Below are 23,061 nucleotides of genomic sequence, written 5' to 3'. Positions count from 1 at the left end.
TGGTGTTCATGGGAGGACTCCACGGAGGAAGCCACTGCTGTCTAAAAATGCAATGTTGCTCGTTTAATGTTGGCAAAAAGGCACTTGGACACTCCACAGAAGTTTTGGCGAAAATATTTTGTGGACTAATGAAACCAAAGTTGAATTGTTTGGGAGTAACACACAACGTCATGTGTGGAGGAAAAATGGAACAGCTCACCAACATCAACACCTCATAACCACTGTGAAGCATGGTGGAGGGAGTATCATGATTTGGGGCTGTTTTGCTCCCTCGGGGTCTGGACAATTTTTAATCATTAAAGGAAGAATTGAGTTTATCAGGATGTTTGGTGGGAAAACCTGAGGCCGTCTGTCAGACAGTTGAAGCTAAAAAAGATGATGGATGCTCCAACAAGACAATGATCCAAAACACATAAGTAAATTAACTTCTGAATATTTTCGGAAGAACAAAATACACATTCTGGAGTGGCCAAGCCAAAGGCCAGACTTGAATCCCATTGAGATGCTATGGCATGACCTAAAGAAAGCGGTTCATGCCAGACATTCCAGGAATCTGACTGAACTACAGCAGTTTTGTAGAGAAGAATGGGCCAAGGTTAGTCCTGATCGATGTGCCAGACTGATATGCAGCTACAGGAAGCGTCTGGTTGAAGTTATTCCTGCCAAAGGGGGGAACACAAAATATTAAATGTGAGTGTTCACTTTTTTCCACCTTCTGCATACTATCCTCATAAACCTATCAATGATTGGGTGGTTTTAGTTCAAGCAGACACAGTTTTTTCATCTGTGTGATTTTGACCAAGATTAGATCACATTTGATGTTGATTTTATACGGAAATACTTTATAAGAAATTCCACAAGGTTCAGATACTTTTCATACCACTGCACGTTGAGAGTCTTGTTATTTCATTTAGCCAGCATATAATGAAGACACCCTGTGTCATATGCAGAAAAGCAGCCCCAGAACTTAACAGATCCTCCTCCAACATTTCTGGTTTAACTGAGAGGCACCAGCACTTTGAGCATGTGTGTGACCTCTAAGAGTGTAACTGTATGAGTGTAACCCATTCCGCGCCATGATATCACGGTTCATTGCACGCTGTCAGACGGCGAATACCTTTGAGTAAAAAAAAATATCCATGCCAGAGTTAGTCTTCCTCCACTTCAGGGGGCGGTAGAGGTACTGTAGTTTGTAGTGTATTCGATTAAATATGAATTGAAAATGATTTGAAAATGATTGCATCCTGGTTTGGTTCATATTTTACACAACAGCCCAACTTAATCAGAATTGGAGTACTCTACTTATTTTATAAAAACATAGGCTCTTACCAGGTAGGGCGTGGTCTGTGAACCTCTGCTTATCTTTTAAGATGTGGTTCAAGCTTGCATTGAGGTTCTTTATCCGGCTCTGAATATCATCCTGGTTGTCCTGTACAAAGTCTAGGATTCCTCCATGATGGATGATTGAGTTGTTCAGACCCGAAAAACAAGTCCATAAGCTCGATACATGTTGGTTCAGTCCTGAAAATGGGGTAAGGAAAGGGTTACAAAGCAGGATCATGAACTCCAAAATTATATTTCAGAGAGTCTATGTAATGTTGAAGCTTCCAAGAATTAGTGTTGCAACAACAATTGCAGAAGAATAGAATGACGTAATACCTTCCTTTATCTTGTGGATTGAGTCATAGACTCCATCCAACCTTCCACATACTCCTTCAAGTTTTGATAGCCTTTTCTCCAGCCCATCACCCGATCTCTTACAGTCTCCCATTTCTACCAGCATCGTGCTCTCAAAGCGTCTGACATCTCCGTCCATCCCATCCAGCCGGTCCCGACTTTCCTCAATGTGTTCTGTCACCTCCTGTTGTATCTTGTCCAATTCAGAGATAATCTTATCCTTTGTGTTTCCTGTTAATTGTTAGAGGTTTGGATGGTTACAGCATATTTTGGGAAAGTACGTGTGATGAGTCAGTTCTGTTAAATTAAGCTCACCCAAGTCGGTGATGACGCTGCCATGTTTCTGAACAGTGTGCTCAAGACCCTTCAGGGTGTCATTTATAGAGCTGAAGGTCAGTATGACCTCAGACAATTCACCCTGGAGTGTCTTCATCTGGTTGTTAATAGAGCCTCCAATCACGCTATGACCATCTAAAGGCCGCTCAGCATCCAAATGTGGCCCATCTCCCCTGGTACCGGCATTTGCACCAGCGCTGCCAGAACCACCACCTAAACAGTGAAAATGTTCAATACTTAGAATGAAAAATGTCTACCTTCCTTATTTTAAATTCGGTGTCGCAAAAGTTCCATTAAGTAAAGTATTATGAATAATTTTGTTACATTAAACCTAATTATTGAAACAATGATGATGGGACTAATACGGGGAATCAAAAGTCCTTGACCTTGGACATTTCAACTTTATGATGTCAGTGCTTCGTCCGCCATTTAGTCCCCAGAACCAATGTTTCAACTTAGCTTGGCGCAGATTCATGACGCATTAAGTCCCCAAACTCTTTTTAATTTGTCCATTTTACCCTGGAAACCCCCGCGTAGTCATTTTCTGTGTTGAAGCGACAGAAGCAGTGGTGGTTCTTGGCCCGGTTGGTTTGGCTGGTTGCCCTGGGGTGCAAATTGCTAGGGGGTGATGTTCAAGTGAGTGCTTGTGTACTATTATAATTGGCATCACTAGCGTTGCAATAACGCTCCCTACAGACAGCGGTTACTGTCTGCATGCAACACCAGAAGGAGAAGGAGGTGGGGTTTGTGATTGGATCAGTGATCATTTAACAATGCCACTCACCTTAGGGTTGACTGATTCTTAATTTGCGAAGAATCTTTTTTTACTTGAATATTCAACTTAGTTATATGATGTATTTGGCGGAAAACACAGACAAGGCTGAAAAGCAGTTTCTGCTCTTGCACCCCTCTTAAACATAAATTGCAGTATTTTAAGCCAAAACAACTGTTGTGTTTGATAGAACAATATGTCTATGGGCTGCCATAGCAGATTCATGGCGCATTAAGTCCCCAAACTCTTTTTAATTTGTCCATTTTACCCTCGAAAACCCCGTTTGCAGACGTCGCGCTACCGCTTCTGTTTCAACCTAGCCATAAAAAGAAGGAAAGTAATCGTATTTATTATACGAAATGTCTGTCATTTTTTAGCTTAGAATCATTAATTGATGTCTAATATTTAGTAAAAAATAACCCTCAACTTTAAAAAATTATTCACTCGCATATTTATAACTTTTAAACAAATTACGTCAGTTTTGGCGTTTGTAAAAAAAGTCACGGATATCTACCTCATAACTATTGCTTAATTGTATTTTTTTCGTTACTGTCACATTTTTCCCAATATTTTAGATGAGAAATAATCGATCCAAAAAAAAAAAAAAAAACGTTTAAAAGGGTAAATATATGAAAATGAAAATCTCAATTACCCCTTGATGTCTGCGATTTCTGCACCGCGACCCTTCTTATATTACCATGTTTCACCAATAAAATCCCCCAAAATTCCAGCTGTGGCCATTCACAGATGTGTCTTGACACTCAGTGATACATGCTACATGGAGTTTTTGGATCGAAAAGAGGTAAATATGCGATAATATCTCGTTAAAATCATGGTGTCTTTAATTATGCTCTCGCGTGCTCTAACCTCCAGTTAGGGTTTTGCTGTTTAAAAAAAACTTCACTTCCTGTTCATATTGGGTCACTTCCTGTTACTGTGTGGGGGATTGGGGGGTCACTTCCTGTTTATTTGGGGGGAATTTGGGGTTCACTTCCTGTACATATTGGGTCACTTCCTGATGATTTTGAGGCATTCCAGGGTCACTTCTTTCCTATTTTGTGGCATTTCAGAGTCACTACTTGTACTAGTATATATTGGCTCACACTCTTTTGATTTATTGGCATTTCAGGGTCACTTCCTGTTAATATAGGGTCATTTGGGTTGGAAATCAATAGGAGTGAATAGAAGATTTTGTGCTATGTACAGTGGGGCCAATAAGTATTTAGCCAACCACTAATTGTACAAGTTCTCCCACTTGAAAATATTAGAGAGGCCTGTAATTGTCAACATGGGTAAACCTCAACCATGAGAGACAGAATGTGGGGGGGAAAAACAGAAAATCACATTGTTTGATTTTTAAATAATTTATTTGCAAATCATGGTGGAAAATAAGTATTTGGTCAATACCAAAAGTTCATCTCAATACTTTGTTATGTACCCTTTGTTGGCAATAACAGAGGCCAAACGTTTTCTTGTAACTCTTAACAAGCTTTTCACACAGTGTTGCTGGTATTTTGGCCCATTCATCAATGCAGATCTCCTCTGGAGCAGTGATGTTTTGGGGCTGTCGTTGGGCAACACGGACTTTCAACTCCCTCCACAGATTTTCTGTGGTTTTGAGATCTGGAGACTGGCTAGGCCACTCCAGGACCTTGAAATGCTTCTCACGAAGCCACTCCTTTGTTGCCCTGGCTGTGTGTTTGGGATCATTGTCATGCTGAAAGACCCAGCCCCCAATCCCCTTGCTGATGGAGTTTTTCACTCAAAATCTCTCTATACATGGCCCCGTTCATTCTTTCCTTTACACAGATCAGTCGTCCTGGTCCCTTTGCAGAAGAACAGCCCCAAAGCATGATGTTTCCACCCCCGTGCTTCACAGTGGATATGGTGTTCTTCGGATGCAATTCAGTATTCTTTCTCCTCCAAACACGAGAACCTGTGTTTATACCAAAAAGTTCTATTTTGGTTTCATCTGACCATGACACATTCTCCCAGTCCTCTTCTGGATCATCCAAATGCTCTCTAGCGAACCGCAGACGGGCCTGGACGTGTACTGGCTTCGGCAGGGGGGCACGTCTGGCAGTGCAGGATTTGAGTCCCTGGCGGCGCATTGTGTTACTGATGGTAGCCTTTGTTACTGTGGTCCCAGCTCCCTGTAGGTCATTCACTAGGTCCCTGGTGTGTTTCTGGGATTCTTGCTTACTGTTATTGTTATCATTTTGACGCCATGGGGTGAAATCTTGCATGGAGCCCCAGATCGAGGGAGCTTATCAGTGGTCTTGTATGTCTTCCATTTTCTACTAATTGCTCCAACAGTTGATTTCTTTACACCAAGCGTTTTACGTATTGCAGATTCAGTCTTCCCAGCCTGGTGCAGGTCTACAATTTTGTCTCTGGTGTCCTTCGACAGCTCTTTGGTCTTGGCCATAGTGGAGTTTGGAGTGTGACTGACTGAGCTTGTGGACAGGTGTCTTTTATACCGCTAATGAGTTAAAACAGGTGTCATTAATACAGGTAACGATTGGAGCCTCGTTACACCTCGTTAGAAGAAGTTAGACTTCTTTGACAGCCAGAAATCGTTTTTTGTAGGTGACCAAATGCTTATTTTCAACCCTAATTTGGAAATAAATTCTTTAAAAATCAAACAATTGGATTTTCTGTTTTTTTTTCCACATTCTGTCTCTCATGGTTGAGGTTTATCCATGTTGACAATTAAAGGCCTCTCTAATCTTTTTAAGTCGGTGAACTTGCACAATTGGTGGTTGACTAAATACTTATTTGCACCACTGTAAATAAATGGCGAATAGGGCCATTGGAAACCAATGGGAAATGATGGCCTTTAGAAATAACTGTGTATGGGCAAATTTTGGCTGAACTGTTTGTTTTGAGCAAAAACTGTAAAGAAACTTTCTGCCCCTTGGCGTCTTGAATTTTTTGATGTATAAATGATGTGGTTTTGACAAATATTGTAGGACAAGTAGCATTTTGAAATATAACTTTTTTTGTGTGTTTTTGGGCCAATGGTCATTTTTAGGGTGTCAAATGAAAGAGACCCCACGTTGCATGAGAATTCAAGTTGTTTTGGTGTATGAAAGGTGTCGGTGGGTTGAACGGTTTTGGCTGGGCTGCAAGCCGAAAAAAACCCTATTGAATAAAAAATTGATATTTTCGAACGTAGCTTTTGCATTGCATGCAAAGCTACCATCAATTATCTTATTTAGTCTGAAATTGCAGTTATTTGTTTATTTTGGGAAAGATTATGAAAATGGAATATTAATCAGACCTCCATTAGCTTCCATTTCAGCATTTAAAGTGCATGTGACACGAAAAAGCATGTTTATTTCATAATACACACGGTATTTAATGCTCCAGAATGATATGAACCGCTTGGATGTGTGTGGAAGCGATCGCTATATTTATTTAGTTTTTTGAGTCCCGCGCCATGAAAATGAGTGACTTCCGCCTTCGGTCTTGCAGTGAAGAGGAGAGCGCTGTGACGTGTACGGGTGAAGGCGTCCTCTTCACTAAACAGCCGTACTGTTGTGTATGAGGACTAAGGATTCAGTTGATTTTGCGGATTAATACATTTATTTTTCGCATCACGCCAGCCAAACGGCTGCAGAAAAATCTTGCTTTATGAGGGAGAAGCATGTGCGCCTTTTTGGAGTTTCAATAGGTTCCCATTCAACGTAGATTTTGGCCAAAACAAGCCCGACTACTGTGGGACCATTGGACTTAAGAGGAAGTGAGTTAACATCTTGTTTTGTATTATGTCAAATACGAATACAACGATTACAAAGTAAACACTACAAACTTTCTTTAAATAAAGGACTACTTACGTTTGATCATTGATAGGCATGTAAAAAGCTCTCCACATGCACATTAGCTGCATTTTAGCTGCACAACAACTGCAGCCGATCTGTAAATTGCTCTCCGCCGGGCAGTTTGCCGTTCCGTGAAGACAATCGACAACCCAGTCGTCATGTCAAATAATCCGGGCTAGTTATGTGTGATTTTCCGCTTCGAAGACTTTGAAACATCACTCGGTTCGGGTTAGCATGTCGGCCAGCTGTCACGCCTCTTGGTTTGTTTACATTCTCCGAAGCCGGGGAAGGGAAATGACATATGTCTGATTTAGGTGTCATAAAATATTGTTCGGGAGGTGCGACAGTTAAGGTGAAGTCGACAATTTTGACCATTATGGAGTAATTTTGCCATGTCGTCCTGAATAAGTGCATATTTATCATTTCATATCCCATTTAGCACAAGACTGTTATTTGTCATGACCATGCCATTTATTTAGCAGTTGGGGAAAATACTTGGATAAAAAGAATATCCTGTAAAAATATTGAAGTAAAGAGACAGAAACAATGACATTTTGCAGCTCTCTTCGTCGCATTTTCCTCATTGTGAATAGTTGCCCCTCGACGGGCTGACTGGTCCTTCTCAAGCCATTTATTTAGCTATTGGGGAAAAATACTTGGATAAAAAGAATATCCTGTAAAAATATTGGAGTAGAGTGACTGAAACAATGACATTTTGCGGCTCTCTTCGTCGCGTTTTCCTCGTTCTGAATAATTCCCCCTCAATGGGCTGAATAGTAAAACCGATGAGCCCAGTCTCCCGCTGACGTCATCCACCTGTTGGGGATGCTAGAGCCCTATAATGGTAGGCGTGGCTAACCGGCAGATTAAAAGACTAATTTCTTGTCATCTGCGCTTTGCTAAATTGTTGTATATAGTCGAATCGTCTCAAAATATGATTCTAATTCACATAATAATGCTATTTAAGACTTTTTTTCTCCTGTCATATGCTTTTTAAGCATCGGCAGCATCTCATCATCTCTAGTTTTGAGCATATTTCTATTTTCAAAGCTGTTTTTTAACTTTTATCACAAAATCAGAATCCAAGGAACCATTTTTTTGCCAACACATTTTGATATCTTACATTTATTTGTGCATCGTGTGACATCCTCTTGCAGAAGACGAACTTCATCTTGCAGGTGAGAACACATCTGGTTGCAGGCACCCCCAGAGTCCACATTCAGCTGAAGTCGGTTCATTTGGTTCTGCAAGCGGCCCAGTGCATCCTTGGAATGATTCCGCAGCTTCCGCAACTCATTTTCCACTCTCCCGCAGATTTCGCAATCCTGCCCGAGCAACTCCACCTCTGTCACAATGCGGTTAAAGTGTTCACCGTGATCACCGGTCAAATCCTTGATCTTACGGATGTCATGGCTCAGATCCACAACCTAAGTAGTGAAAATAAACATGGTGAAATCCATGCTGGCAATCATATCAACATTTTCCTTGCCAGTTTTTTGCAGCAGAGATTTATAAGATCTGAGATCATTCTTCAAAGTCAAAAAATTCATAATCATATTGATGGGTCACATTCGCCAGACACTGCGCCATGCCTTCAAGTAGGGGGCTGTCCTACACTCCGCTTCAGTCGGTCGCAGTTATTCAACACATGCAGCAATCCAACGACGGATTTAGGTTAAAAAAGTACGAAAGTGGTACCGTATACAAACAGGAAGGATTGTCCCAAGAGTGATTTGTTCAAGGATTCAAGGTAATTATTGTATTTTTCGTACCATGCATGCAGTTTGAAAGGTGAAATTAACCACTACAGCATTGGCGTCATAATTCCCAATATTTACCTAAAATAAATGCTCACTGACTGTTTTTTTTTTTTTTTTTTTTTTGTGCTTTTAACCAACAATTGAGACTGTTTTACATCCATATCTATAAAGAATTCAGGGATTTAAGCTTTTTTTTTTTTTTTTATTTTTTTTTACAAAAATTCAAACATGAAAAGCTCTTTGTTGTGATATGGCGGCGCAACAGTGGCTTATAGACTAGCAACACATTCGACATATTTACATAAAATAAATGCTAACTCCCCATTTTTTTGCTTTTAACCAAGAATCAAGACTGTTTTACGTCCATATATATAAAGAGTTCAGTGATTTAAGCATTTATTCCCAAAGATTTCAACGTAAAAGCTTTTTGTTGTGATAATGCGGCGCCACAGTGGCTGAAAGACTAGCAGCACATTCAACATATTTACGTAAAATACTGTAAATGCTAACTGCCTGTTGTTTTTTGCTTTTAACCAAGAATCGAGACTGTTTTACATCCATATCTATAAAGGGACTCTTCAGGGATTTAAGCATGCCGTGATGACTACTATTATTTTGAAGTAACTGCATTCTTACTTGAGTCAAGTTTTTGGCTACTCTACCCCCCTCTGCAGATAACATACAGTGGTATTAAAATGTATCTGAACCTTTTTGTAATTGTCACATTTCTGCATAAAATCACCATCAAATGTGATCTGATTTTGTCAAAATCACACAGATGAAAAAACAGTGCCTGCTTTAACCAAAACCACCCAAACATTTAAAGGTTTCCATACTTCAATGAGGATAGTATGCAAACAATGACTAAAGGGGGGGGGGGGGGGAAATAAATAAGTGAACCATCACATTTATTATTTTGTGTTGTTTTAATAGTGAGCAGGGCAGCTTTAAACCACTCATCAGTGATTGGGTACACACCTAACTTAAATTGTTTGGTAAAAATTGGTTTCAATAGGTCTTTAAGTGTCCTTAGGCAGAGGGTTCACTTACTTATATTTATATATATTTAAAATAAAGTGTTTCATGCCAACATTACCCGAAAGCACGTACTGTATTTCAACTCTACCAGTTTTTATTTGGCAGCTACTGACCACTGAAAACTGGAGAAATTGTATTGTAATTTTGTGGTAGGAAATGTTTTCTCCACTAGAGGGCACTCATGCCTTTTGGACAAGTGATGTTTCATTTCTGTAGACATTTCCAGTCGGAATTCAACGATTTTTTTGGCCTAATATGGGCATATAATAGCTTACTGTGTAGTATAATACTAACAATTCATATAGTTTGTTATACTAAGAAAAATAAACCATAGTTAAAAACAATTCTGACATTTTATACAGTTACTCATTACTTGAGTATTGTTTTCATCAAATACTTGAGCAATACTATTTTGAAGTAACGCTACTCTTACTTGATTAAAATGTTTGACTACTCTGCCTACCTCTGTTGGTTTGATTATATAATTTTACATAAGTTGAATTGAAGTAAGTTTATAAACTAAACAAACTAGAAATTGCCTACACAGCATATGTATAACCATCACAGTTGTTGATGTTAGTTATCCCAAAATGGCAATGTTAAATTACAAAAAAAACCAACAACAAAAAAAAACACTTTATTTACCTTCTCATTAAGAGAGTCTCCATACACGGACAAGTCTTTTAGTTTTGTATTGAAATGTCTAATTTGATTCTCATTGTCTATTACTCTCCATTCCAATGATTTCCTTGTTGAATTAAAGCTTTCTCCTATTCCTGGTAAGCCTCCTCCTCCCACAGTGTCGCTGACTCCTTCATCTCCACCAATGCCACCATTGCTTCCACCAGTGCTACCTCTATTGCCGCCGTTGCTACCTCTAGTCCCACCCCTGGCTCCACCAGTGGTGTCACCATGGCCTCCAGGATTGAAAGCATTACCCCCTCCTCTTCCTGCTTCCCCTCCTCCTCCCATACTTCTACAGCCACACTCCTCCAACTTCCTGTTCAGGAGGGAGGTTCTGTTTTCTAGCTTTGATAGTGTCTTGTCGTGCTCATTCACGCTTTGCTTCACAAGCCCCACATCCAGCTCCACGTCTGCGATCCTGAAGGCCTGATCATCAAAGCGGTCCAGGAACACAGTCCGAAGGTCACTTAGTTCTCTGTGAAAATAGTCCTTCAAATCATTTTCCAAATATGCACAGCTTTGTTCAGTTTGCTCCATAGTCCCATTGACCCGACGTTCCAAATCCTTCAATCGATTGTTTAGTTTCTCCTCAGTTAGCACTACATTCCCGCTACTGCCCCTCCTGCTGCCTTCAGCGCCAATCTCCCCTCCTCTGAATCCTCCCTCCTTACTACTGCTGCCGCTTCCTCCCTTCAGCTTGTCGTTCAGTCGGTTCTGCAGGACATCAAAGTTCTCTGCCGCCGAGCTGATCTTGCGCTCGGCATCTGTTACACGGTTTCGGAGGTCATTGATGGTGTCACAGCATCCTTTTGAACTGGTTATTTCCCGGCGCAATCCATCAACTCCCTGGCGATAACGAACATCCATTGAATTAATCTGCTTCTCCAAGGCCCGAATTCTTTCCCGGTCTTCCCGCTGTTGTCTCTGTAGGTCCTCCACACCAGCCTAAAAACATACAATGAATTTGTCATGCTGGGATATAACTGTGTGATGATGAAATAACAGAACACTAATACCTGACATGATGAGCATGATAGTGAGACCCTTCTCTCGAGCTCCTTAAGAATCTCCTCCTTCAGTGAGTTTAGAATTTTTCCACCCAGACTTCCTCCTTCTGGTAGACCTCCATCCAGATCATTCCCTTTTCCGTTTACCAGATGATTGTTGATACTTACAAGCGTTTTATCATGAGCCTATTAGAAGAAGCAAAAACGTTAGTAAGATACGCACTCCCACCGTTAAAGGAGCAATATGTGAGATTGTTGGCCAAAAATGGTACTGCAAACAGGATCAAAATATTGAAGGCTCAACATCCCTTTTCTTTCATCTATGAGCTGCCAGATAAGTGCTTCGCAATGGAGAATCAAACTGCTTTATCATACCAATGTTGCATTTCAGTCATACACTAGAAAACTTTCCTATGCTGGTCGGTGTATTTGTAGTACAAGTACACACGTACTTCTAGTACAAGTACATGCAAATACACATACTTGTAGTCTGAATAAGGAAAAACATTGCAATAAAATAATGCAAACTGGTTAAACTTGAGAGTAGCTGAGATCTGTCATGACAGAACATTACTCCTGAAGTTCAGCATTCGCTTCAATGATATCTGGTGCCATCTAGCGTCGTGAGTGGATATAATGTCTAGACCGCGAATGTAAGACGACCCCCACTTTTTCCAGTCTTATTTCAATGCGAAAAACAGCTTCTTATATTCGCGCCAATACGGTACATAGAATTCAGGGATTTAATCATTTATTCACAAGAATTTCAATGTAAAAAGCTCTTTGTGGTGATAAGGTGGCGCCACAGTGGCTGAAAGACTAGCAACACATTCGACATATGTGCGTAAAATAAATGCTACCTGCCTGTTTATTTGTTTTTAACCAAGAATTGAGAATGTTTTATGTCTATATCTATAAAGAATTCAGGGATTTAAGCATTTATTCACAAGAATTTCAACGTAAAACGCTCTTTGCTGTGGAGATGTGGTAAGGCGGCGCTACAGTGAACTTAAAGACGAGCTGCACATTCGCCATATTTACGTAACATAAATACTACCTCCATGGTTTGTTTTGCTTTTAACCAAGAAAGAAGAGGGTGTGCTAAACCTCATGATTTGATTTTGATGGGTAAAGTTTCATCCAATCATCACCCAGAAGTGGCAATAGCAACTAAATTCAGTATTTTAATGATTTAGAAATGCGTAGGCGTCATGTCCCTCAGCAGCATGCTCAGCTCTGAAGGGGTTCAGTAATATTTTTCCCCCGGTGTCTGTACTTTTACTTAAATTTAAAAAAAAGTGAGTACTTCATCCACCACAGGTTGTCATTAAAATCTCTGTGGGCATCTCTACCCGTATACACCTCAACATTAAAGCACATTTAACGATCGGCCTAATATTTTTGTTTCTCTGCTCATTAAGCACTTTCCTCTGAAGACGGTCTGTGTCACCTGTGTGCGATTATCAAGTTGATCCAATTTGGTTTGGATGCTATGGATTGTCTCTTTAATCTCTGGTTGAGCTGCATCCGCAGGGTTTCTTCCCCCGAAGGATGTACCACTGTTGCCATGAAGACCGGGTTTGTTGGACCCTCCCTGAAAGTGCTCGTTCATGGATGTCATGCTAGATTGCAAGTCCTCAATAGTCTTGGTCAGGGTGTGAATCTTTTCCTCCAGCTGCCTCATCTTTTCATTATCCACCCTTCCTGGAGAAAAAAAGAAGCAGCAAGTTAAGTATTTGTCGTCATATGACAACAGGATGGAATTCAAGGCACTAAAGACAACTAAATTGAGTAAGTTTTCCGATTTGCTTCGACATGGATGGTATTTTTCCAGTTGCCTTGATTTCATGTGTCCGATTAAAATCTGGTTCATATCAAGCAATTACATTGTTGTGGTAATAAAGAATAAACTTACCATTGTATCCTCCATTCTGTCCAAAGTCAGTGTTGATGCCTCCTTGTCTAGTACTTGTCCCACTGTGTCCAGTTCCTGGCTGGGGCAGAGGCCTGTTGGTTATCCCTGTTCCACCAGTTGGACCATTGCTACAGTCATCACCACTATAACCCTGGCAACACTTCCACTCCATCTGTGTCACCATTTTATAGGCTACTTTGTACCTGGGTCTCATGTAGGTACGATAGCTGGAAAGACATCAATAAGAAAAATAAAAAAGTGGGAATAAAATAAAGTTAAATGGCGTACAAGATGGGCTAAGCAGAAGTTATGCTGAATTCAGCTACACTGCATATGACTTTGGGGCTCTGCATGTTTAAATGATCACATTTACAAAACTTCCCGATTCACAGGTGGGTAGAGTAGCCAAAAATTCTACTCTAGTAAAATATAGTCATCCCCAAAAAATGACTCAAATACAAGTAAAAATTCTTCCGGTGAAAAGAATATTTCAGTAATGAGCTTGTGAGCAACTGCTTACAATGTTTGATTTTTTTTTTCTTTTTAAACAATGCTATTTTTTTCTCAAAACAATGTCATCTATAATCACCAACTACCATCTAAACCAACTAAAATAAGAAAGTGAACTCTCTGCCTAAGGAGACTTAAAGAGCAATTGAAACCAATTTTTACCAAACAATTTAAGTCAGGTGTGTGCCCAATCACTGATGAGTGGTTTAAAGCTGCCCACTATAAAACACACACCTGGTAAGAACTGTTTTTATAAGAATCATTGTCCGATGTGCATTATGGCTCGGTCAAAAGAGCTGTCTGAAGACCTGCGATCAAGGATTGTTGATTTGTATAAAGCTGCGAAAGGACACAAAACAATCTCTAAAAGTCTGGATGGTCATCAATCGACAATCAGAGAAGTTGTCTACACATGGAGAGAGTTTTGCACTGTTGCTTCTCTCCCAACGAGAGGCCATCCACCAAAGATGACGCCAAAAGTTCAGTGCAAAATACTCAGAGAGGTAAAAAAAAGAACCCTAGAGTCTTACAGAGAAGACTTACAGAAATCACTGGCACAGTCCATTATCTCTGCACACATCAACTATATGTAAAACTATGGCCAAGAATGGTGTTCATGGGAGGACTCCACGGAGGAAGCCACTGCTGTCTAAAAAAAACCAAAAAACTGTTGCTCATTTAATGTTCGCAAAAAGGCATTTGGACATTCCATAGAAGTTTTGGCAAAATATTTTATATTTATTTTATTTTGTAAACCAAAGTTGAATTGTTTTTTGAGTAACACACAATGTCATGTGTGGAGGTAAAATAGAACAGCTCACCAAAATCAACACCTCATCCCCACCATGAAGCATGGTGGAGGGAGCATCATGATTTGGGGCTGTTTTGTTACCTTAGGGCTTGGACTACTTGCAATCATTAATGGAAGAATGAATTCAAAAGTTTATCAGGATGTTTTGCAGGAAAACCTGAGCCCGCCTGTCAGACAGTTAAAACTAAAAAGAGGATTGATGCTGCAACAAGACAATGATCCAAAACACAGAAGTAAATCAACTGCAGAATGTTTTCAGGAGAACAAAATACACGTTCTGGAGTGACCAAGTCAAAGTTCAGACTTGAACCCCATTGAGATGCTGTGGCATGACCTAAAGACAGCGATTCATGCCAGACTTCACAGGAATCTGACTGAAATACAGCAGTTCTGAAGAGAAGAATGGGCCAAGATTTGTCCTGATTGATGTGCCAGACTAATCTGCAACTACCTGAAGCGTTTGGTTGACGTAATTGCTGCCAAGATGGCGGCACAAAATATTAAATGTAATGGTTCACTTACTTATTTTTCACCCTTCTGTCATTGTTGGCATACTATCCTCATTAAAATATGAAAACCTATAAAAGTTTGGGTTGTTTTAGTTAAAGCAGACACCGTTTTTTCATCTGTGTGATTTTGACAAAGATCAGATCACATTTGATGGTGATTTTATGCAGAAATGCGAGAAATTCCAAAAGGTTCAGATACTTTTTCATACCACTGTATGTGATCTGCAGAGGTGGGTAGAGAAGCCAAAAATTCGACTCAAGTAAGAATAGAACTTCAAAATAATAGTAGTCATCACGGCTTATTCATTCATTCATTCATTTTCCATGCCGCTTATTATATGTCAGATTTTTTTTTTTTAAACAATTGTTTTCCCAGCACATCATCTATATGAACTGTTATTATTAGACTGTACTATAACCTCTTCCATGAAAAAAAGAATACACAAAAATGTGTGCCATATAAAAACTGTGAGAGAGGTTGAAATCCGCACTTTTGAATAACGTTGACGGCAGCGCTCAATGTCAAATACTTTATTTTTACGCTACCTTAAAAACTCCATGATCATAGGACTTCTGACTGCAAGCTTGTGTGCGGTCATGTGACTATTGTTTCATCTTATTTGTATAATGCAGCTCTTCTCAAGTTAATTGGCTAGGTTCATACCGCAGGTCTTAATGCACAAATCGATTTTTCCGTGTTTTTCCAACTCGAGTAAGGCATTAACTTGACGGTCTGAACGTGACAAGTCGCATAGAAGTGGACTATTTCAAATGCGATCTGGGTCACTTTCATAGGTGGTTTAAATCCGATCTGGGGCACATTTTTCCAGAATTTAGCAGACACTGTTTTTTCATCTGTGTGATTTTTACAAAGAGCAGATCACATTTGATGGTGATTTCATGCAGAAATGTGAGAAATTCCAAAAGGTTCAGATACTTTTTCATGCTACTGTATGTGTCAGCCACTATGGGTAACCCAGGAAAAAAATAAAGTCGAAATGTAGATTAAAGAGTAAAAACGACTCTAGTGTACCGACCGAGTCAGAGTAGTCTTCACAAATATGCTCAACTAAAGTAAAAAGTACGGTTTGGTAAAACTACACTTAGAACAATAATTCAAAAGATTACTCATGTAAATGTAACAGATTACATGTAAATGTAATGCGTTACTACCCACCTCTGCCTATTTATGATGGTTAGCTACAGTATTTTTAGAAAAAGCTCTCAAACTACTCATGTGGTCCTTGGTGGCTACTTTGTGGTGTATTTGTCTGACGGGCCTCTGTTGTCAATGTAATCATGTTTTATCAGATTCATGTGTGACAACAAAATGATGAGTCTCATGCAAATTTCTATAATGTATTTACGATTGCAGCTGTAATTTTTTAGAAAGTTTTTTATTATTTTAACACCACTGTTTTATTTTACGATGAGGAACATTTGTTGGCAATTATCACATTAAGATTTGTAGCATGTTTGACTTTGGAGGTACCACCGTTGATTGTTTTGTTTTTGTTTTGTCCTTTTTCCTTCAGTGAAAGACATGATTATGACCTCAATATGTGGTTCTCTTTGGTTACTTATTTTTACTTTGTCTCGAGTAGAGATGCTGCAGTCCACCACAACTATGTTTGACAAAACTCTCAGCCAAAATAGAGCCTGACCCTCGATTGCATCAGTTTGTAAAGTTGCAGAGACAACTCACAAATACCAGAGAATTGAAACGGAAAACAGGCGTTGAAGAACAGATGTTGAAGTAATTGAGCGATCTGTGTCCGATTTTCACCGAGCTTGTCTCGTCACAAACTTACCAAAATGTTGAAGTGACACACCGTTGTATTTACACAGGATTTTTAAACACCCAATCAAAGTAAAAGGAATGAATAGAAAATATTTATGTCAGGGGTGCATTAGTGTGCGTCTGGCTGGTGAGTGTGTTTGTGTGTGTGAAGCACTCACACGACCACGCGGCTGCACTGACCACTGCCCCAGGCGCAAGGATGGTAATCTGGTTTCACGTATGTCTCCACTCCATCTTCGACCACACAACTGACCGTCTTTGTCACCACGTATGCACACCAATTCCTGAGGAACACACACAATTCAGCTCTCAATGAAGTGCTCTATTGTCACTGTAAGGCAGTTTCACAGAAAACAGTGCCAAACATTCCAAGTGTTTACGGTATGACGTCCCTCGAAAGGCACGTGATGACATTAGCATGTGTCCTAAAATAAATATGTGGAGCATGTAAGAAAAGATTCATTCAAATGAAAGAGGTACTAAAGTCATTTTCCAATATTTTGAACTGTTCCTTGCCTAAGATGTGAGTGTGCCCTGGTTGAAGTAGAGTAGCCAAAAATTTTACTCAAAAAAAGAGTACCGTTACTTCAAAATAATATTACTCAAGTAAAAGTAGCCATCCAAAAAATGTACTCAAATACAAGTAAAAAAGTATTTGGTGAAAAGAATACTCAAGTAATGAGTAAAGTTGTGAGTAACTGCTTATATTTTTGTTGGATTTTTTTTTCTAAACAATAGTATTTTTTTTTTCTGAGCACAAAGTTACCTATATGAACTGTTGTAATAATAATAGTGTACAATTACCCATTACATAACCACATTAAGCCAAAGAAATACAAAACAAAAGAAACACACACAAAAAAATCATACACCCCTAGCAAAAAGTATGGAATCACCAGTCTCGGACGAACATTCACTCAGACATTTTATCATGTAGAACAAACTCAGGTAAAAAGCTTGAAAAAATAGTGAATTAGATCAAAAGTGCAACTCCTTGGCATTATGAAACACTAAAAGAAATGAATAAAAACAATGGGGTGGTCAGTAAATGTTACTTTTATAGAGCAATTGCAGGGACATATATATAAAATCACTCCATTCTGAGGAAAAATGTATGCAATCATGAGAAACAAACAAAGAAATAACAATTAGGGCTATCAACCGATTACAATTTTTAATCGAGTTAATCACAGCTTAAAAATTAATCGTAATTAATTGCAATTCAAACCATCTCTAAATATTGCCACATTTTTCTGCAAATTATTGTTGGAATGGAAAGATAAGACACAAGACGGGTATCAACATACTGTACATAAATACGGTATTTTTTTGTTATAACAATGAATCCACAAGATGGCATTAACATTATTAACATTCTTTCTGTTAAAGGGATGATTTGTATTACGGTATTAAATGTACGTAATGACAGTTTGAGTTTCACACAGCAGAAATGTAATGACAGAATCCAATTGTGGGTTCATGACCAAGAAATTTTCAGCACATGGTTTTGGTAAACCATCCAGTGATGTGATCATGGTTGAGTGATGAATGTGTCACACGTTGCTTCAAGAGCAGAAAAAGCATGACACTGTGGGCCGTATTTACAAAACACTCACGTGTCGCAATTAGTAAAATCTGATATGTAGAATAGAGAGGAAAAATGTAGGGACAAGTGCAGCCTAAAGAAGCGTTTCTTCTTCACAAATCTACTCAAGTAACAGTTAAAACTATGATGTGGCAGAACTACTCTTAAGGGTATGGTACATTTTTCTCAAAAAGTTACTCAGGTAAAGTAAATGGAGTAAATGCAGTGTGAGGGTTAAACCTTTTTTTTCTTTCGTTTTTTTTAAACCTTTCCCGTTCAGCTGTTTGACGCAGAGAATGGAAGTGTAAGTGTCCGGTTGGTCTGAAGTGAACAGTTTTAATGTTTCACATTGAGAATATGACATACTCCCACTGTGATCATTCGACATACCTCGTTTGTTATGAAAAATAAAAGCAGCGAACAGGAAAGCGTTATGGGGGAACAGACAAAAAGAAAAGGAACACAAGAAAAGAAAGAAATGGAACACAAACAACAACAAGAAATACATTGAAAACCTACACTAGCTATGAAAATGTTGGTGCTATTGTCAGCTAGCTCAGGGGTCCCCAACCTTTTTTGCACCACGTGCCGGTGTTATTTGAGTCTTTTTTTTGATTGCAATGATGCGGTTCTGCGCATGCGCGTTAACGTTAGATATAGCCGCAAAATGCGCAAATGCAGCAATTCCAAAGTAAACACTACAAACGTTCTTGAAAGTTTGATAATGGAAGGACTTGTAGAAAAGTTCTCCACAAATACATCCTGCCATGTTAGCTGCACACAACAACTGCACACCGCTCTCACCATTAACGACTTCGCCTTGTCGTTAAGCATTAATTAAGAAGCCCGCTTCACAAAGGTACGATGTTGGAAATTGTAGCAAGGTTTTCAATGCTCTCGTATCGCCGATGTCAGGATATTCCAGAATGACTTTGATCCAGAACCTCGCTAGAGTCTCAAATGTACGTTGAATAAGGTCGCCGTCATTTGCGATCTCTACAAGTTGATCCTCCTATTGCACAGACATGCTCGAATCACTCCGTTTATTCACAAACGGGTCACGAATCCACTACTTCGCGGTTCGTGGGTCTTCGAGGTTGTAGGCTCGTCAGGTGCTTTTTTTGCCGTAAAAAATATCTCCAAAGACGTCTGTTTTCCAGTCATCTTCACTCGTGTGGGGGCTAATTATTTCCGGGAACAAATGTGCTGCGCCATCGGCCTAGGACACGCGCACATCGATATATTATATACACAAACAAGATGTACTGCTAGCAGTCCAATCAATAGATTTCTATGACGACATTCTAATCTATCCCGTAGTATTATATCTAGAGTAGACAGGGATATTGGTGTGTTAAGCAGGGGCACAGGGTTAATTCGACCAGAATACGGTCGTTATTAAATTATTATTTCTGTGCGGCCCGGTAGCAAATGTGCCACGGACCGGTACCAGTCCGCGGCCCGGCAGATGGGGACCCCTGAGCTAGATGTACTGGACTGTCTCAGGAAATTAGAATACACAATATTCTAATTTTCTGAGACAGTCCTGTATATTGTTCTATGTAAAGGACGTCAGCCAAGGTCGGCCCCCCACATTTTTACCACGCCAAATCTGGTCCCCTTTGCAAAAAGTTTGGACACCCCTGCTTTAAATGGTGGATTAATGTACAGGACTGTCTCAGAAAATTAGAATATTGTGTATTCTAATTTTCTGAGACAGTCCAGTATTTCCGGTTGACACCATGTGGGAAGCCTATTAACCAGGGAAAGAACGGAGGGGGAGTCTAAAAGATATGTGATTTGGAGGGGTGGAGTGTACACAATTCAGTTCTGTGAGCTGGACACCAGTAATCATGTGAATACCTTGTGAGTTTAAGCCCGTCGGCAACTGACCCTATGGTGCCCCATCACCAATCTCGGCATCAGGGCCCCCAACCTGAGCGCGCCCACTCATATCCAGTCGTGCACGAGCCCCACCAAACATGCGACAGCCACACAGATGAGCAGAGACGCCGGGCTGGCACCACCACAGGGTCACGGCCCCCACCCATTCAGCCTGGCAAGGGAAAGCGGGCGGGGTGCGGGGGGGTGGCAGCTCAGCTCATCCCTCATCACCGCCCCACCTCCCCCGGGATCCAGGGTGGTCCCCCGGGCCACCAGCGCCCCCATCAACAGGCCTTCAGGGATGTGAAGAGGGGACACACCACCAACCCCATGTCCACCCCCTCCGCCACCCCGCCCACGAGCCACAGCCGCACCCCCCTAACCGGCAAAGCACACCACGCCATGGCACCCCCAACGGCCCATCAAGCCCAGGGCAGAGCAGGCGACACCCAGCCGACACAACGGCGTCCAGCCAGCGACCTGCGATGGAGCATAGGGCGGATACCCAGGCAGAGAAGAGAGGGGAAGGCGGAAGTAGGAGAACGCCGAGGAGCTGCCGAGGAGCTGCCGCGGGGCGACGCGACATCAGAGCCTCAACCTCCCTCCACTCCCGTGGCCGGCAGCCCAGGCAGAGGGGAGGCCATGCCCCGGGAGCCACGCAATAGAGAAAAAGTGTGGGATTCACCTACCACCCTATTACTATGGCTGCCAGGTCCCCAGGTGGCAGCCATTACCCAGCACCATGATGGGATTGTGTGGGGAGGGTAGTGCAACGTATGCATTAAAATAGGAGAGCTCGTCTTGGGGCAGTGGAACCGCTGCATGGAATTTCTACCCAGCCGCCCGTCCCACCGCGCTTTGCTGGAGCTCCCCCGTGGAGTATGATGTGTGTGGTGCGTTAAAAAAGGGGCGGGAATAGCTGGGCCTGCCGTGAAGAAGTAATTGTGATGTCACCACCTCCAACAGGTCCCATCCATCCCAGAACCTTGGTGTGTGATGCATTAAATCCAAGGGGGAGCCAGAGGGGTTAAACCTAATCACTGATAGGACATGAAGAGAGAAAACAGATTAGGATTAGGGTGTGGTAAGGCTGAGTGAGTGAGCAAAATGCTAATGAATTTGGTGGGGCACCCAGTATTATGACAAATGTGAGAATTGGTGAATCAACATCTTCATATTGACTGGCTGCAGCTATCGATTACTTAGGTAATCAATGAATCTATTGATTAGTTAGTTCGAATAATCGAGTAATCAGATTACGAACATTTAACATGTTGCAGAATAAATTTTAGGAGATGTATAACAAAGAAACAAGTGTTTATGTCTGCAATAACATTTATTTTGGCTTGCTAAAATTGCACTTCCAAAAGAGTATTAAATCCGAATACAAAATATAATTCCTGAGTGTTTCTTCAAACTAGGGGTTTGCTTTCAATTCACTAGAGCAATAAATGCATTTAAAACTAAATCAAGATACCCGATCTTCCCCTCAAACGGTATAAAAATAAATAAATGAGGATCTAAGTACAACAAAAGCATAATTGGCTAACTTGCATTGCAAAAGTCCGGTAGCTTAAATGCTATATATATTTTTTTTTAACAAAGCTCTTAACAAGTTGTTCAAACACATATTCCCATAAAAAATGTCTAAATATGCCTCTAAAATAAAGGACGAATGCATAAACAAACACATTCGCTCAAACAAAAACATTCCTTATGTTTGTCCTAACAGGGAGCAGCTGGATTCAGCCATGTTAGACGAGTTATGGCATATTCCCTGTTGCCACCAGAGGGCAGTGTATCCACCAAAATCATGAAAACTAAATGCAACACTTTCCAAACAAATCATTGCAACATCACTCTGAATCGGGGGTTCAGCAACCCGTGTTTTAAAAGCAGCTCTTTAGCGCTGCCCTAGTGGCTCCCTGGAGAATTTTCAAAAATGTTTGAAAATGGACAAAGATGGTTGAGGAAAATATATTTTTTGTTTTGATATTGTTTCTGTAGGAGGACAAAAATGTCACAAACGTTCCTAACGTTTTCCAATGCTGTAAAAATGTGTAGAATAAATATTAAATTTCAACATTTTTGTCAATGAAGATTTGCGTCATAGCCTACGACACACGTTTCTATCAGCAGGGCGGGATGCCAGTCAGATGGCAATTCTAAACAAACCGGCAGCTGAGTAGTCAGTTGGGAGTGAGAGAAAAAGTGTGATTCCATTACTTCTGAAGAACTTAGGCTAGGTTCAAACCGCAGGTCTTAATGCACAAATCCGATTTTTTCGTGTTTTTCCAACTCGAGTGAGGCATTAACTTGAAGGTCTGAACGGGACAAGTCGCATGGAAGTGGACCATTTCAAATCCAATCTGAGTCACTTTCATATGTGGTTTAAATCCGATGTGGGCCACATTTTTCCAGAATGTCGCGGCGGTCTGAACTGTCAAGTCTCCCAAATTGGAATTCACTCAGCAATTATGTCAGCAAACAGCTAGGGAGACTGGGCACTACGGTTGTGATGCAGGTGTGCGTTAGCGCCTAGCTTGCCTTGAACACGGCATTTGGGGAAGGGTCGGGTTTGACAACAGTCATAAAAAGAATAAAATGGGTTGAGGATACAGTAAGCCTGAGAATGCTCGGTTTTCTTTCTGCTCCATATGAGCAATATTTCAAGATTGCTTACATGGTCGAGAGTCGAGGCAAACTGTCCATATGTGTGTGTGTGTGTCATGCACGGACAGTGCGTGCATGCTATCGATCCATATAAACTTTGAATATAAGACTAAATGGGGATTATCAGGGCCCGAGCACAAAGCGTGCGAAAGCCCTATTGTAAGGCAAAGGATTTTTATTATTCTTTTTTCAGGGCAAATGAAAATGGCCACATACATGCGGCTTTGCGTAAATTACGAAAATCTTGTAATGTTACGAAAAAATGTCACAAAATA

General features: G+C 40.6%; 1 protein-coding gene across 1 annotated transcript in view; it reads right to left on the bottom strand.

Moving 5' to 3' along the window:
• Positions 1-23,061, bottom strand: part of LOC130924385 (EMILIN-1-A-like) — a 71,027-nt gene that overhangs the window by 8,043 nt on the left and 39,923 nt on the right. The window contains exons 2-10 of the mRNA XM_057850931.1: positions 16,803-16,928; positions 13,014-13,240; positions 12,549-12,802; positions 11,108-11,284; positions 10,053-11,036; positions 7,733-8,036; positions 1,993-2,226; positions 1,660-1,908; positions 1,330-1,521 (exon numbers count right to left, since the gene is read on the bottom strand). Coding sequence (XP_057706914.1) covers positions 1,330-1,521; positions 1,660-1,908; positions 1,993-2,226; positions 7,733-8,036; positions 10,053-11,036; positions 11,108-11,284; positions 12,549-12,802; positions 13,014-13,240; positions 16,803-16,928 — 2,747 coding nt within the window. The remainder of the gene's footprint in view (positions 1-1,329; positions 1,522-1,659; positions 1,909-1,992; positions 2,227-7,732; positions 8,037-10,052; positions 11,037-11,107; positions 11,285-12,548; positions 12,803-13,013; positions 13,241-16,802; positions 16,929-23,061) is intronic.

The sequence above is a fragment of the Corythoichthys intestinalis genome, chromosome 1 (assembly GCF_030265065.1).
Source record: "Corythoichthys intestinalis isolate RoL2023-P3 chromosome 1, ASM3026506v1, whole genome shotgun sequence".
Taxonomy (NCBI): Eukaryota; Metazoa; Chordata; class Actinopteri; order Syngnathiformes; family Syngnathidae; genus Corythoichthys; species Corythoichthys intestinalis.
Note: the sequence above shows the minus strand (reverse complement) of the source record. Positions and strands in the feature narration are given on the sequence as shown.